The sequence below is a fragment of the Equus caballus genome, chromosome 7 (genome assembly GCF_041296265.1).
Source record: "Equus caballus isolate H_3958 breed thoroughbred chromosome 7, TB-T2T, whole genome shotgun sequence".
Lineage (NCBI taxonomy): Eukaryota > Metazoa > Chordata > Mammalia > Perissodactyla > Equidae > Equus > Equus caballus.
The window spans coordinates 81,501,041-81,519,008 of NC_091690.1; the positions used below are offsets into that span (position 1 = coordinate 81,501,041).

General features: G+C 39.5%; 1 protein-coding gene across 8 annotated transcripts in view; it reads right to left on the reverse strand.

Annotated features, from left to right (window-relative positions):
- SBF2 (SET binding factor 2) overlaps positions 1 to 17,968 on the reverse strand; it is a 466,103-nt gene that overhangs the window by 105,800 nt on the left and 342,335 nt on the right. For all 8 annotated transcript variants that reach the window (XM_023646035.2, XM_070274751.1, XM_023646034.2 and 5 more), the window contains one exon: positions 8,593 to 8,661. In XM_023646035.2, the coding sequence (XP_023501803.1) occupies positions 8,593 to 8,661 (69 nt within the window). The remainder of the gene's footprint in view (positions 1 to 8,592; positions 8,662 to 17,968) is intronic.

The following is a 17,968-nucleotide window of genomic DNA, read 5'->3' on the forward strand; positions in this document are numbered from 1 at the left end:
GGTTTGGACTGCCTAGGACAGTCCAAAGTGACAATGGCCTGGCCTTCATATCAAAAGTAGTTGCCAGAGTCTCTCAAACACTGGGAATACAATGGAAACAGCATGCAGCTTGGAGACCTCAATCTTCAGGGAAAACTGAAAGAACCAACCATACCCCGAAGGTCACTTTGGCCAAACTCTGCCAAGAGGCACAGGACAACTGGCTGAAGCTTTTGCCCATTGCCTTGACCTGATTCAGTGCTCCTCCGAAAGGAAAACTCAAGTTAAGTCCTTTTGAAATGTTATATGGAAGGGCCTTTCTGGGTGATACAGGTTTAATAATGCATCCTGACAAAGAGATCAAATCAGCTGTAAAGCACATAATCAACCTACGGCAAGTGATGTCTAACCATCATAAACATGTCAATATGAATCTTCCTTCTCCTACAGGAATAAAGCTTCTTCCCTATGAGCCAGGGGAATGGGTATACTTGAAAACCTGGAAGTCTAGGTGCCCCAAGGACCAGCTTAACCCCATTTGGACAGGGCCCTATTTGATCTTACTAACCACTCATTCTTCTTTTAAATTGCAAGGTGTGACCCCTTGGATCCACCACACTTGGCTTGAACAAGCTCAAGAACTGGAAACTGTCACCATTCCCACTGATTCCTATTCCTGCAAACTAATATCACACTTGAAGTTCCTGTTCCGGAAGGGTGCCAAGGATCCAGAAATAACTAATGCCTAAATCTACTGGTTATATTATAGCTTGTATCCTTATCTATCTTTATTCACAAGGGACATTAATACAGGCCCCCTTAACTCCCTGGGAAACTAATGCAAGAGTAAACCTTTCTAGAATCACAGCAAAGGGTAATGGATTGTCCCAATGCTGGACATGCCATAAGTGCCCTCAAACCAAAAGTGGATGGGCTGTTGCTTATCCTATAGAATCAGAACCCAACATTAGCCTTTTTGAAGGGCCCCAAAGGCTTTTAGTGGACCCCCTTCTCTTGCAGTAGAGTTGGGCTCTTCAGGTATAAAACTAAATTGTTTAAATCTTATCCCAGTAACAAATCACTCTAGTCATGAGGGGGTAAGGTATCTGAACTGCACTTCAATCAGTGAAACCTGTCATTGATGTTTACCAGCAAAGGGCAACATAAACCAATCCTCTATATAACCTATCCCTCCCCCCTTTTCTTTTTTGAGGAAGATTAGCCCTGAGCTAACTGCTGCCAATCCTCCTCTTTTTGCTGAGGAAGCCTGGCCCTGAGCTAACATCTGTGCCCATCTTCTTTTTTTTTTTTTATTTTTTTTTAAAGATTTTATTTTTTCCTTTTTCTCCCCAAAGCCCCCCGGTACATAGTTGTGTATTCTTCGTTGTAGGTTCTTCTAGTTGTGGCATGTGGGACGCTGCCTCAGCGTGGTCTGATGAGCAGTGCCATGTCCGCGCCCAGGATTTGAACTGACGAAACACTGGGCCGCCTGCAGCGGAGCGCGCGAACTTAACCACTCGGCCACGGGGCCAGCCCCTGTGCCCATCTTCTTCTACTTTATATGTGGGATGCCTACCACAGCATGGCGTGCCAAGCGGGGCCATGTCCTCACCAAGGATCCGAAGTGGCCAACTCCAGGCCGCTGAAGCGGAACGTGCGCACCACTGGGCCAGCCTCTAACCCACCACTTCTAATATTATCCAATACTGCAGCCCAAATGAAACTCATTGGTGCCCCAAAACTGAAAGGTATATAAAAAGCCCGAGGGAAAACTTTCTAAACCACTGCAAACTTTGGACAGGAATACAAAGGCAAAAGCCCCTTAGATACTGAGAGCTTACTTACCTGTCTTCTTGGGTAGCTGGAAGGGTACCCATAGGCCCCATAAAATATAACAACTCGTGGGGGACCATTATCTCCCAGTTGCACAGACAATGCCTCCGGTTGGGGCATTACACTACTCAGCTGGTTTAACAGTACCACACCCCGATGGGCCTGTGCACTTCCAGGATATGTCTTCCTCCGTGGCTCCCCACACCATAGGCTCCCTGACTATCATTCCCCTTCTGCTGTCTTCCTTTCCCCACTCCTTGCAATAGCCCATCCGTGCTTAGATAATGTACATTATGTGGGACAATGTACAATGGGAATGATGGGTCTCACAGGTATAACAATAAGCAAGCACACCCAACATTATCCCAGAGAGAAAAGGGCTATTGGATTGATCTTGGCAGGAACTGGATTACCAGTAGGACTGGCCGGACCCTGGGGAAGATTCACATACCATGAAGTGACCCTAAGGAACCTAACTAAATCTCCTGAAACATTGGCCAGTAATACAGGAAATGCACTCCACAACATACGAGTATACCTAGATTCACTAGCCAATGTGGTGCTGGCCAATAGAATGGCCTTAGATTATCTACTGGCTGAGCAAGAAGGTATATGTGCAGTGACTAATACTTCATGCTGTACATGGGTGAATACATCAGGAGAAGGTAAAGTGAATATTAAGAAAATATGTTACCAAGCTACATGGCCACACACCTTTAACCAGAAAAGTAGTATAGCCACTGAGGTATGGGACACTGTAAAAAAGGCCATCTCCTCTGCAACCTGGTTCTTGCCTTTGATAGGCCTCCTTGTACTGCTGTTACCACTACTTTTTGGCTCATGCATCTTTACGATGTTAGTTAGATTTGTTAGTTCGCGGTTGGAATAATTCAAATTACAAGTGATGGTTCTGCGATGGTACCAACCATTGCAGAACTCCTTAGACAGCCCTGAAACTTAGCCTGGCAGCATGAGTGTTTACTCCTGTAACTCCCTTAACAATGAGCCTGATCGGCAGGAAGTAGTTACGGAAGGCTGAATGCCATAACTTATCCCTCAAGAATGAGGAATAAAATATCTCAGGGTGGAATTTGTGACTGGGAACCAGGCAAGGAAAGGGTTACTAAGAATCTGATAAATAACTAACATCGTCTGTCAAATGATTTCCAGACAACGTGCTGTTTTTCAGAAGTTGATGTCCCCGTTTTTGCAGATGTTCCCATCTTACGGTGAAACACAAGGTAGCAGCAAGACCCCTGCAAATTGCTCCAGCTCCAAGTGTTCAAAAGTTACCATGGACCTGTTATGTAACAACATATTCCCTGAGTTTGTTATGTAATGGCACACTGCACCGAACCTGTTATGTAATGGTACCTTGATCTCCTTATGCAATGGCATGTTACATTGAACTTGTTATGTAACGGTACCTTGAACTTGTTATGTAATCACCTGCACATGTGCCCTGATTGAGCCCAGTTGTTACACAGTTGTAACACATCCTTTGCACTCTTGTGTATAAAGTCTCCACTGGCACTAGGCTCTTGGGGACACTACTTTGGGAGCTATCCCCATCACTTAAGTAACAATAAACTTTTTCTTCACCCACTTTAGCCTTGGTCGTGCTTTTTGGCTCTGTACTCACCAAGAGACAAACTCACTGAGTTCGGAAACAAATCTATTTCTACTGAGAATGAGCGCCTCAATAATGCTCCTATGCTGAAGTAAGACCTATCATGATCTATAAAACATCCTCGGAGTGCCATGTGCATGTTGGAGATCTTTGGAATTTGGGAAGGTGTCTCTTCAGGGTGCTTGAATTTAAGGTAAATAGGGCCTTGTAGGACATTTGGTCTTGCTCAAAATGTCCAAAAGACATTTGGTCCACACCAAAAGGTCCTTGAAATCTGGTCATCTTGAGTCCTGTCCCAAACATCCATAGAGACATTTGGTCCATGCCAAAAGATCTCTGAAATTTGGTCCTGTTCAAAACTATCTGGCATGGACTAAATATAGGGGAGAAAACCCTAAATTTGTGGTGGCTGTGGTATAATAAATTCCCAAGGACCTAAGGTAGATAATGTTACAAGTAGAATATTTTGGGTAGTTTTACACAATAAGTAAAGCTCTAAAAGGTAAACATCACGTTTTATCTGGGCCAATGAAATAGTCTGCTCTTATGAGAATGGTAAGTATATATATACTACCCTTTCATTAAAAAGAAAATATATATGCAGTCATTAAAAATAATTAGGGATATGCGCTGTATAGCTAATTAGGTGTATGGAAGGGTCTCTAAGATATACTATTAAGTAAAAAAAGCAAGGTGAGAAAACAGTGTGAATGGTTTCAGTACTTTAGTTTTTTTTTAAAGATAATTTTATCTGTTTATGCTGGCAATGATCCATTACTTTTTATCCCCCAGAAGAAGTCAACTGTCAGAGGATATGGAGTAGAGGTGGGAAAGAGAGCGTTTATTTTGCATTTTATATCTTTCTGTACTATCTGAATTTTCTAACCATATATACATTTACTTTTATTTAAGAAAATGTCCATCTAGTTGACAGAACTGTGCACCAGTTGAGCTTTTTGTTTATTCTTTATTGTATTAGAAAGATTAACGTAAGCTCCAAGTGGCCGGGTCAACGTTGTATTCACATCATTGCCCATGACGTGGCCTGGCACAGTAACTTTGTATATTGAGATTCTCAGTAAACTTTTGTTATGTTGGAAAAAAAAAGACTAATAAATGTCATTACAAATATTTTCAAAGTAAGTTTAAACAAGACAAACACCTGTGTCCATTCTCTGAAGAAATGCTGAGCAAGGCCCAGGAGTTTGTACTGGCTGAATAGTATGAGGAAGGTTCATTTGCAATCTGTGGCCAGGATAATGTAAAACATCTACAGAATTTTCCTGAATTAACAAACCAGAAATAACCTCCCATTAGAAAGAAATTTAGCAAGTATCTTAGAATCAGCATGCTCTCTGCTCATGCTCCCTAACCCCTCTGCGTTGGTTACTGATGTAGTGCCTCTTTCTTCCAAATCTGCCTTTCTTTGCCCTGCTTTGTGGTGCTGGAGCTGGACTTGGAAACATTTCTCCCTTGCCAGCTGGCACAATGTTAAGCTTTGTCAGTAAGGGGTGCTGAAGGGACCTTGCAGTTGAAAGTGGTTTCTTTCCCTGGTTCTGGTGTGCTTTTTCCTTCTTGCTCCTGTGGCATGCAACTGCCGGTGGTGTGTGGGACACCCAGAGGTGCTCACTGTTTACCAAGTTTCAGTGGTCCTCTAGACAGTGCTTCCGATCGAGTTTCACAGGCACTCTAGTGAGTGCATTCCCAGCAAGTCTCGTCAGCAGGCAGTTTCCTGCTTGCCAGCCCTGGTCTGTGGCACCTCAGTAAATTTCCGTACCATCCAGTGGCCACATTAACTCCTCTGCAACAAGGTCTGAATCTCAGTCTTGTTGGGGAGGAGCCCTCTTCCAACTTTTCTCCTTTCTTGGGTACGCTGCCTGAGCCTGAGAGGTAGTAGTTGCTCCCTATACCTGCTATTCCTGCACTCTTTAGAATTTTTTTCACTTCTTAGTAGCTAATCCCCTGCTACTATTAACTCCTTCTGGGACCAGGCCCGTGGCCATGTTCGTGTGCTCTGCTTCCGCAGCCCAGGGTTTCACTGGTTCGGATCCTGGGTGCGGACATGGCACCACTCATCAAGCCACGCTGAGGCAGTGTCCCATATGCCACAACTAGAAGGACCCACAGCTAAAATATGCAACTATGTACTGGGGGGATTTGGGGAGAAAAAGCAGAAAAGAAAAAAAAGATTGGTAACAGTTATTAGCTCAGGTGCCAATCTTTTAAAAAAAAAAAAAAAACAACTCTGAGTAAAATTTCCCTGCTCATATTACTGGTATGGTTTCTGGCTCCAAACCGGACTTTGACTAATTCACACTCAAACCAAATCAAACCAAAACAAACCAAACCAAATCAAACCAAGCCAACAACAAAGAATTAAATCCATAAGCCCACCCCTAAAACATAAGTTTGAATTACTAATTTTGATAATACAGAGAAACAGCATGGCATTTAGCCCAACAAGTTAACCAATTGCATTAAAAACTCCCATAAAACTAAAAAACACAGCGTGATGGTCTTGTATTGTGTAAACTGAGCTAAGCTGGAATTACATTTCCCAGACTTCTCTTCCCTCTATGGCTCCAGGCGAGGGTTGGCCACAAGAGAAATTTGCCCAAGATTTGGAAGGCAAAAATGAAGCAGCAGTCATTACACGCTGAAGGTTGGTCTAGGATGCCAGGTGCCACTGTAGCTCATACACTTTCTCACTGATCTGTGGGCTCATCTTGTTGATGTGGGGAAGGAACTAAGTTCACAATTCCTCCCGTTCCTGCCAGATCTCTTCCTTCAGCTTCTCCTAGTCCAGGGCCAGGTGAAAGCGTAGCTCCGTGGCCAACAGTGCCGCTTCCTTTGTAGGTCATCAGCATTGTCGAGGTTGGAAGAAGTAAGAGATATACAGTTTGTTCTAGTTCTTTCCTGCGCCATGTCCAGATTTTCTTCCTGACTGCTGTCCTCATGACCTACAGAGACTCCAGACCCACAGGTAGACCCTAATGCAAAGCCTTCCATAAACTTCTTCCCCAGCTTCCATACAGTGTAGGGGCTGGTCCTTACAATAAATCCCTCACTTCGTATATCACTCATGGTGCTTCTGCTATCAGGATCAAACTCTCAGGAATATACATTGTAAAAGGGTTAATATGATCCAGTTAAAAAAAAATCATGGGGCCAGCCTGGTGGCATAGCGGTTAAGTTAGCACGCTCTACTTTGATGGCCTGGGGTTCACAGGTTTGGATCCCGGGTGCAGGTCTAGCACTGCTCGTCAAGCCACGTTGAGGCAGCATTCCACACAAAATACAGGAAGACTGACACAGATGTTGGCTCAGTGACAATCTTCCTCAAGCAAAAAGAGGAGGATTGGCAATAGATGTTAGCTCAAGGCCACTCTTTCTCTCACACACACTCACACAAAATCATAACTGATTTGGGTCACTTGAGCAACTGAGTTTCTACTACCAACTCTTATTTTCCCTGTTTCTTCTTATATATTTCTACATAATATTTAAGTTTAAAAAATACCTCAGATGTTGAAAGTGGGAAAGATTTTAAATGCCATTTTAACAAGTGCCCATGTGAGAGACCATATGAAGGTTGCTAGATATAGGACTGAGTTTTCTGGCTACTCTGATGTGGAGATAAACTTCCTAGGTGGCTTAGGATCCAGGAGAGCCTGGCCTATTTTGTAACAGTGTTCTCCACGCTAGCAGAGGAATAAGATGAGGGACTAGGGAGTTCAGAGAAGATTAATACGTATGCATTGAAGAAAAAGTGCAGTGGGCCTGGAGCTGGGCTTAAGCTGGGGAGAGAAGACCAAAAGATGATGCTCAAGCTCTGGTCAGTTGTCATTAGGTTCTAAACCCAAAATTCATTTGTTTGATATTTTTGAGATTTGTCCTTGTTTCCTGAGCATGCTTAGTATGACTTGCCGGTTCTCAGAAGTGTGAACCTCATAAATTCCACTTTCTGTTTTAGAAGGGGATGGGAAGGTAAGTAGGAAGAAAGATGGAAATGCAGTGACTTAACAGCAGAGACAGAGATCCTGATTATGGAGAACTTTTGGGTTAAGAGCTTTAACTCAGAGCCTATGAACAGACTATTTGAAGTAAAGTTTTTAAAAAACTGGGCTTATCAATAAATATTTATTGGGCGCCTAGTAGATGCAGGAAGGTAGCTAGGCCTCATCAATTAAAAACAGTGGATGAAACAAAAAGGATGGGCAGGACAAAAAGAAGAGAACACTGCCAGCTTCTAAGGGCATGGATCATTTCATAGCTCGGACTCTACCTGACACCCTTCATCCGGCGCCTCGTTCTCTATTGAAACAGATCTGGAAATACTTAATAAGCTGCCCTGACTTAGAGCCCTTGAAACATGGAGTTGCTTAAGCCAGAAGCCGTTCCATACCACCTTTCTTGAAGTCCTGGGCCTCCTAAAGCTACCTGTGTGTGGCTGAATAGTGAGCCAGCCTGGCTCCACAAGTTTGTTCTTTCTTACTGCACATTTCAGAAGGATACATTAAATGAGCTGTTCCGAGTGTGGCTATTTAATTCCTTACAAGTCCTTCATAGGAAAGAGAGAATAAGAAGAATCTGCTGGATTTGTTTGCCATAAGAACTAATCTCTTTATGAAAAGGTATGGATAGGAGAATGGTAATAAATGACAGAATTAAGAAAGTTACTGAACATTTCAGAAAATTTTCAGAAGGTTCATAGAAGTTGCCAATGAGGTTAGACTCTAATTTCTGCCCCCATTTATTTATTTAGTTTGTTCATTCAACAAATATTTACTGACTGACATTGGGATACAGCAGCGAATAAGACACAATATCCCAACCTCATGGAGTTTACTTTCTGTGGTGGGAAAAAATAGTCAAATGTAAACAAATCAATACATAACATAATTTCAGGTGTTATAAAGTGCTGTAAAGAAAAACAAAGCTGGGACGGAATGGGTGGGATTCTATCTTATGAGATGATTTAACATTATGTATTAAATTTTTTACACATAGTATGCAATGTTATAATATATATAACCACAGATATGTCTTAGATATACTAAAGAGACAAGATTCATGTAGTTCCATGACAAATCAAACTGAATACATTTATGTAAATCATATGAGCTCATGTGTAGACCAGTGAAACTTACCCTATAGAAAGCACTCGTCAAAGGGAGTAACGCTGCAGCAATGTTATATTCTTCTAAACTTGAACAATCCTTAGACAAAACAAAGAGAAATAAGCATTATTAGGACATTTACCAGAAATCACAAATTTATGGAAACAAAAATCTAGGATACATTTTTTATTGTCCTATGGTGTTTTTACTTTTATTTGAAATTGTCACGAAGGCTTCGTTAGGTAAGTTTGAAAAACAACCCCCAAACTATCCCTGAAGCACGTTCTTTCACAAACAAGATAAAACACATTTGAGAAAGATATTTTCATACACTATGGGTGAGCAGCTACCTTTACTTTCCAGTGTTAGAAAGACTGTGTTAAAAGCTGTCTAATTTATACAAAAAAAGTTTTAGAGGGGGTTTTAGTATATGTAACTACTGTATTTCACAGAGTCTAAGATACATATTTTTTTCACATTTTAACTTCTCTGAGACTGGGACACACCTAATAATAGATGGGAAATATTTTTTTCTCTCTTAGTGTTACATACAAAGGGTATTTTGTTACTGATCAGGCAAAAAATATCACTGATGCCAAAATTTATTGGCTGAAATGTTGCTGGGGAATGGGATAGTCAGAAAATCTCAGTGGGAGTGTGCAGTGGTGCAGCTACTAGGTAAACAGTATGGCAGTTCCTCAAAAATTGGCAGATAGAATTACCATATGATCTAGCAATTCTACTTCTGGGTATACATCCAAAACGGTGACTTAAATAGATATTTATAGATTCATGTTCAAAGAGGTATTATTCATAATAGCCAAAAGGTAAAAGCAACCCAACGGATGAAAACAAAATGTCAGACACACACACACACACACACTGGAATACTACTCAGCTTCAAAAGGGAAGGACATTCTGACACATGCTACAACATGGATGAGCCTTGAGGACATTATGCTAAGTGAGTATTTGTATACAGTTATATTAACCAGTTTTTCCTCTGTCTGGCAGTGGGGCACAATGTGAGCCATAGAGAGGCCAGGATCTGGAACAATGCCCAAGGGCAGCAAAAGCTGAAACTGACCTTCTGCTTAGAGGGTCAGGTATAATAATTACAGCCCCAACCTTAGACAATGTAACTATCTCCATCAAAATGCAAATTCACCAGCCATCAATTATTCATATTTTTGTATGAGTTGATTTTAAACTCATAGAACTGGGGCCTTTGATAATCAATTAAGGCAATTCCCACTTTTCAGATGAGAAAGAAAGGCTAGAAGTCAGGCATAGAGCCAGTACAGGAATTTGGATTTATCCACCTATCAGCGTGGTGCTTTTTCCTCTAGACACTGCCTTTTGTAGTTGATTGCTTTCCTCCTATTCTTGTGGTGGAGAATAGGAGTTTTTTGAGCCTCCAGCACTAATTTTGGAGTGTGAGAGAGCGAGGTCAGACGGAACAGGCCTCAACAGCAGAGCAGGAGGTGGCTTACTGCTGCATAAGGTCACTGGTCTCAGGGACAAGACTCGTAGAAAATAGGAGGAATGGTCAGAAGGCAGAGTGAAAAAACACTATAGACAATCTTGGCCTATTTCAAAACACTACTGAGGCTTGGCAGGGCTGGGGGTGGGAGTCGGGAGGGTGTAGCACTGACTTGAGGAAAGAAAGGAGGAAACTTTCTTTCACAAATCATGGCCCAAAGGTGGCCATCTCCTCTAATGCTAGCTTTGCCTAACGTGAGTACATTTGATATTACTCTGTGTTGAAAGAGTCCTCGACTGAATTCTAGGCATTGTCAGCTCTGAAAAACACAGTTGCAGAATACACTGAATGTTCAACTCCAAAGAATACTGAAACAATTCTGGATAAGACAAATCTCTGCAATAAAGAACCATTCTCATATAGCTGACACTCTCTGACCCAATTTAAAACAATAACTAAAAGATAGGCTCAAACTTCCTATATTATTCTAAAAATAATGCTTCTAATTAATTAGTTCATCACACTGAGTAAACATTTACTGGATACATGAATAAGTGAATGAATAAAGGAACAAATGCATGTAGAGAGAGGAATGAGAAAAAGGAGCTAAGGATAGAAACTTGGGAAAGTCATATATTTATGTAGAGGGAGTAAGGGAAAATCAAGACGGGAAAGGAAAATTAGGCGAGAGCAGTATTAAAGATGTCAAGAGAAGAAATGACTGAGAGTCCTGAATTCTTCAGAGGAAATTCAGTAGAATGAAGCTTGAGAGAAAGCCAAGAAACTTGTGAGCATAGAGGTCACTGGTGAACCTGACATGATTAGCGTTAGGTGAGTAGAGTAAAACAAAAGGCCCTGAATGTAAATGTTCATAGTTGTAAAGGAAAGGGAGGTAATAAGACAGCTGTTTGAGGAGTTGTGACATCCAAATGGGCGGTTTCATGAATCTTGGCAAAGCTGAACCAGATGAATATTTTGATTCTATAAGAATTAGAAGGGACTCACTAAGGAGGAAAATCCAGGGGAGGAGAGAGATGAAAAAGAATGGTCACTGGTAGAGCAAGGTCTCTCAGACATGGCTGGTAGTCAAGATGGTCCCTTGATTTGAGGGAAATATCTCATTTCCATAAAGGACAAACAAATAGAATTCATTAAACATCAAGATCCCTGAATATAACAGCAAACACAACATATTAGGAGAGAGAAGCTTGATTCTGCAAGGAAGACTCCTAGGTTATGCAAGGAAACACACCCAAGAGGTTTCTGCAGGGGTGTGTAGAGGGGTGTTCTCAAACGGTTTCTGCAAACACTAGTTTCATAGAGCATTCATAGTGTTACTTGGGGGGAAACTGGGGGAATGCTGGGTAAACAAAACTGAATGAGGTGTTTTTGTTTGCTTGTTTTTTAAAAACTATAGGACTTCTCAGGGTTTTGGTCTGTGACTGGATGAAGGGAATTTGGTAGGCAGCATTTCCAAACTTAATTTGACTAAGAACACTTTTAAAGAAAGAAGTTGAAAATATATTTTGGAAAAATGATGATAGAAGATCATCAAAAATATTCTCAGAGAATTCCAACCAAAAGATCATTTTAAAACTGAGTTATGGACTTTTATTTCTTGACTTATGGTTGATTTCATCTTCTGACAGGCACTTTTGCTGAAAACAATTAAAAATGCTACAGAAAATATTTTAAAATCTTTAATGCAAAGCAATGAACTGGCAAGGAAGTAAGAATACTCAGACCAAAATGTAAGTTAAGTGGGGATTTGGAGAGATAAACAGAGCTTTGAAGCTTGATTTTACACAGGAACAACTGGTGAGCAAAGTAAATTTGAGAACTAGTTTTGAACAACTCAAAGGACTCACGAGATAAGAAACAAAGCCCAGTGCTTGCCAAAGGTAGCAAGTCACTTAGGAGAACTACCATAAAGCTGAGATCCCTAGGGCCCTTGGGACACCAGATGGAAAGTTTGAGATACAAAAAGATAATTCAGCAAGGAAGCTGATAAATATGTGAGTAAATCTAAACATACAGTGACTACACAAAACAATGACAATAATCTCTTTCAATATTAAAGAAAATTGAGATACAAGTAATATGTGCAACCACGGTAGCACAGAATTTGTGAGGTGGTGGACTGGAGTTAGATTTTGATAAATTAAGTAAGCATTTAAAAACTTCTATACTATTGGGCTGGACCACTGCCATACTAGTCAAGTTTGGTGAGCTCGGCTTTGGCGGCCCAGGTTTGCGGGTCTGCTGTGGCCGCGACTCACATACAAAATAGAGGAAAGATTGGCGTGGATGTTAGCTCCAGGTGAATCTTCCTCACGCCAAAAGAAGAGGATTGGTAACAGATGTTAGCTCAGGGTCCGTCTCTCTCACAAAAAAATAAATAAATTTAAAAAATTCTATACTATTGCCAAAGGAACAGAAATAGAATGGGTTATGACTTCCAAACTAGTGGAGGAAAAAATGGAATAAGAGAAAAACAGACAAATGCAAAAATCTGAAACTCAAAGGAAAGCAAGAAAAAGAAACCCCAAAAGGGAAACAATCAGAAAAGAACAAACTAAGATGGTAGGAATAAATAAAAATATAATAGCAGAAATGGATCAAATTTTCTGGCTAAAAGACAAAGATTGTCACTGAATAAAATACTAGAATCCAAGTATTTGTTGTTTAAAAAGACATATCTATAACCTAAGAGCACACAAAAGTTGAAAGGATGGAAAAAGATATATCAAGCAAACACCAAACAAAGTTGAGACAGCTATTTTAACAATCATAAAAAATAATCTTAAGGCAAAAAGCATTACCGGAAAAAAAAGAAGCATTATATAAAATAGTTAAATTTACCAGAAACATATAACAATTTTAAGTGTGTGTAAACCTAATAACTTAGCCTTAGCCTCAAAACATATTAAGCAAAAATTGACAGACTTATAAAGAAAAATAGATAAATTCACAATCACACCAAAAGATTTTAATATACCTCTCTCAGTAATTGACAGATCAAAAGTAGGTAGAAAAATCAGTAACCCTAGAGAAGAGTTTTTAAAAAGTTAGAGCTATGGGATATACATAAGACACTATGTACAAAAATCTACTTGATTTATACTCTGACGCTGTACCCACAACTGTTCACATGGATTTAGAAAATCTGACTTCACACTAGGCCATAAAGTAAGTCTCACTAAAACTCAAGATTAATAAGATACAGGCACAGCTGTCAGGCTACAATATGATTAAGCTAAAAATCAGTAATACAAGTAAAATATTTAAAATTGTACCTGGCACATAGCAAGTACTTAATAAATGTTGTTATTACTATCACTGAGGCTAGGAAATGCTTAGCATAGCACAGTATATTGTAATCATCTATTTCCTTTTTCTGTCTCTTTACTAAACTATTAGTTCTTTGATGGCATTTCTATAGCAGTGAATAAGAAGCACTATCAATGTTTATGGAAAGTTGTTGAATGATTTGCACTTTTTTCAAAATGTTAAAAGCAGAAAAATCCGTAGAAAAAAATTATCTTGCTAGGTCTTAGATTTCCAGAATGAGTGTTGAGAGTAGTTGGCAGGATACTCTGTTGAATCACAATTTTCACTCATTCAACAAATATTTATTGAATATCTACTATGTGGCAGGCATTTTGTAGCTAATGAACTCAGAAAACTGTGCTAAGAGGGAACACAGATGACAAATAAGAACACACTTTAAAGGACTGAGATAAATTCCTGGCTGAACGGAACACATCTTTAAAATGTGAGGGACAAGCATGTTTACTCCTGATGTGTCTTTGGGAATGGTTGCTGGAGTCAGGTCACTGGTTGGATGGCTCAACTTAGTTCCAGTGATCTTTGGTTTTAAACTCAAGAACATGAGTTTTAGATATAAAAAGAACGACTACTAGAACTGTTAGAGTAACGTCTCCCTCCGTCACACCTGTAGAAATGAGTGTGTGTTAGAGAGAAGAGGGGAAGGGAGGGAGGGAAAGAGAGGAGTAGCAGAGTAGAGGAGGAAAAGGGGAGAGGGGCAGGAGGAGAGGAAGAGAGACAGGTAGACAGACAAGGGGGGGGGGGAGGAGTGAGGGAGGGAAGGAGGAAGAATATGAATCAATCAGAAGTCCCTCCAAAGAAAGTGATACAATCAACTGAGAGAGGACTTCGAAGGCAGTCATTACCTTGGAGTCACATTTAGGTTTTTATTTTAAAAAATAGTGAGGCTGGGAAAACTGGATAGCCACACAAAAAAGAATGAAGCTGGACCCCTATCTTATACCACATACAAAAATCAACTCAAAATGGATTAAAGACTTGAATGCAAGACCTGAAACTAAAACTCCTAGAAGAAAACATAGGTGGTAAGCTCCTTGATATTGGTCTTGGCAATGATTTTTTTGGATTTGACACCAATAGCAAAGGCAACAAAAGCAAACATAAACAAGTGGGACTACATCAAACTAAAAAGCTGCCAGCAAGGGAAATCACCAACAAAATGAAAAGACAATCTATGCAATGGGAGAAAATATTTGCAAACCACATATCCAGTAAAGCATGCAAGAAACTCATACAACTCAATAGCAAAAACCAAATAACCCAATTAAAAAATGGGCAAAAGAACTGAACGTACATTTTTCCAAAGAAGATATACAAATGGCCAACAGGCACAGTGAAAAGATGCTCAATATCATTAACCATCAGGGAAATGCAAATCAAAATCACAATGACATATCACCTCACACCTGTTAGAATGGCTATTATCAAAAAGGCAAGACAAAACAAATGCTGGTGATGGTGTGGAGAAAAGGAGACCCTTGTATACTGTTGGTGGAAATGTAAACTGGCACAGCCACTATGGAAAACAGTATGGAGGTTCCTCAACAAATTAAAAATAGAACTATCACATGATCCAGCCATCTCACTTCTGGGTATTTATTCAAAGAAAACAAAAACATGATCTCAAAGAGATATCTGTCCTCCCATGTTCACTGTTGTGTGCATGATTCATAATAGCCAAGATGTGGAAACAACCTAAGTGTCCATCAATGGAGGAATGGATAAAGAACATGTGGTGTGTATACACACACAAACACACAAAATGAGATATTACTCAGCCTTAAAATTCCTACCATTTGCAACAACATGAATGAACCTGAAGGGCATTATGGTAAGTGAAATAAGCCAGAGAAAGACAAATACTGCATGGAATTACTTATAGGTGGAATAAAAAAAAAAATGTCAAACTCAGAAACAGTAAAATGGTAGTTGCCAGGGGCTGGAGCATAGGGGAAATGAGATGAGGCTGGTAAAAGGGTACAAACTTTCAATTATAAGATGAATAAGGTCTTAAGATCTAATGTATAACATGGTGACTATAGCTGATAATACTGTATTGTATAATTGAAATTTGCTATGAGAATAGAACTTAAGTATTCTCACCAAAAAAAGGGTAAATACATGAATACGTCAGGTGATGGATGTGTTAATTAACACGATTGTGGGAATCCCTTCACAATGTACTATTATCAAACAGTCACGTGGTATACTTTAAATATATTACAATTTTAGTTGTCAATTATACCTCAAAAAAGCAGGACACAAATATATGGGCAGACCATGTAGGAAAACACACCTTTTTCCCACATGGTATCACCATACGTTCTCTATCGTCTCCATGGATTTTATAAAATAATCCCAGAATACAGCAAAAAGTGTGAAGCATCTCTTTCTTCCTGACTTATTCCTCACCCCCTTGCTTAGGATACTGCTGTGCACAAGAATGTCATCCCCCGTGTCCTAGCACATCTGAGATTCTTTAACAGAAATGCCTTGCATGTTTCTGAAGACTGTCATGAGGCCCAAGGCAATAAAATTCAACAGGCTTGAGCTGTAATCTTCTCCTAAGGAAATGGTTGGAATGCCAAGATGCCTTTTGACTTTGATTTCACAGCAGGGCTTCATTTGTAATGATGCTGTCCAAACTTTAAATGACAACAGCTGTGATAGGAAGCCCCCACACACTCATTTATAAAAATTTCCCACAAATTAAAAAAAATTAAACAATGGGGGGTTTCAATCCATGACCAATTAGCAGGGAACAGGCAATCATGAAACATTTAGAAGCTATTTATTATCTTACAAAATGTTTACACATTGTAGTGCATCTCCCAAACCTGAGCGCCAGTCAAATGCTGATTGCAAAATATAAATACAAAATTCTTTGCAAATCACGTTAGAGACATTCTAAGTTAATTAGGTTGAAAAATGGAAAAATTTTAAAACAATACGTCTACAACTATTGACACAGCAATAGCATTCCGGAATGGTGCAGTTATCTGTTGGGGAATCAGTGCCTAAATACACATCCTGAAGTCCCCTGTGCTTTGGCTACATAATAGCAATGTAGTTACAGACACACCAGGCAATTTATAAGCTTGCAAGGACTTGAATACTTATACATGTTTTATTCTGAACTTTGCCATGTAGTCTACCTTTAATTTTCCTGCTACCATTGAAGAGTGAGCCCTGCAATCTTAATTTTCCATTATCCTCAATTAATTCATACTTTCCATCTGTGTACTTTTGAACTGTTGTGGCCAGCATTTCTATTTCATAAAACCTTGGATCTCTCAAAAAATGATATATTTAAACATTAAAGAAAAAAATGAGATTGAAAAGCACAATGTCTTACAGAAAGGACTTTCTTTCAAAAAAATTTTTTAAATTGAGGTCATATTGGTTTATAACACTGTGTAATTTCAGGTGTACATTATTATAAAATCAGTTTCTGTATAGATTGTATCGTGCTCCCTACCAAGTCTAGTTTTTATCCATCACTGTACATATGTGCCCCTTTACCCCTTTTGTCCAACTCCCCACCTCCTTCCCCTCTGCCAACCACTAATTTGTTCTCCTTATCCATGTGTTTGTTTATCTCCCACATATGAGTGAAATCATACAGTGTTTATCTTTCTCTGGCTTATTTCGCTTAACATCATATCCTCAAGGTCTATCCATGTTGTTGCAAATGGGATGTTTTGTCTTTTTTATGGCTGAGCAGTATTTCATTATATACATATATCAGATCTTCTTTATTCATCAGTTGATGGGCACTTGGGTTGCTTTCATGTCTTGGCTACTGTGAATAATGTGGCAATGAACACATGGGTGCACAAATCTCTTTGAATTGCTGATTTCATGTTCTTTGGATAAACCCAGTAGTGGGATAGCGGGATCATATGGTATTTCTATTTTTAATTTTTTGAGAAATCTCCATACTGTTTTCCATAGTGGCTGTACCAGATTGCATTCCCACCAGCAGTGTATGAGGGTTCCCTTTTCTCCACACCCTCTCCAACATTTGTTAATTTTTGTCTTGTAAATTATAGCCATTCTCATGAGTGTGAGGTGATAGCTCATTGTAGTTCTGATTTGCATTTCCCTAATAATTAGTGATGTTGAACATTTTTTTCATGTGCCTGTTGGCCATCTGTACATCATATTTGGAAAAATGTCTGTTCGTATCCTTTGTCCATTTTTTGATTGGGTTGCTTTGTTTTTTTGTGGTTGAGTTGTATGAGTTCTTTATATATTTTGGAAATTAACCCCTTGTTGGATATATGATTTGCAAATATTTTCTCCCAGTTGATGCGTTGTCTTTTCATTTTGTTGTTGGTTTCCTTTGCTTTGCAGAAGATTTTTAATCTGATGTAGTCCTATTTATTTTTTCTTTTGTTTCCCTTGCCTGAGTAGTCATTGTATCCAAAAAGATACTGCCAAGACTGATGTCAAAGAGTTTACTGCCTATATTTTCTTCTGAGAATTTCAGGTTTTCAAGTCTTACATTCAACACTTTAATCTATTTTGAGTTAATTTTTGTGTCTGGTGTAAGACAGTCTACTTTCACTCTTT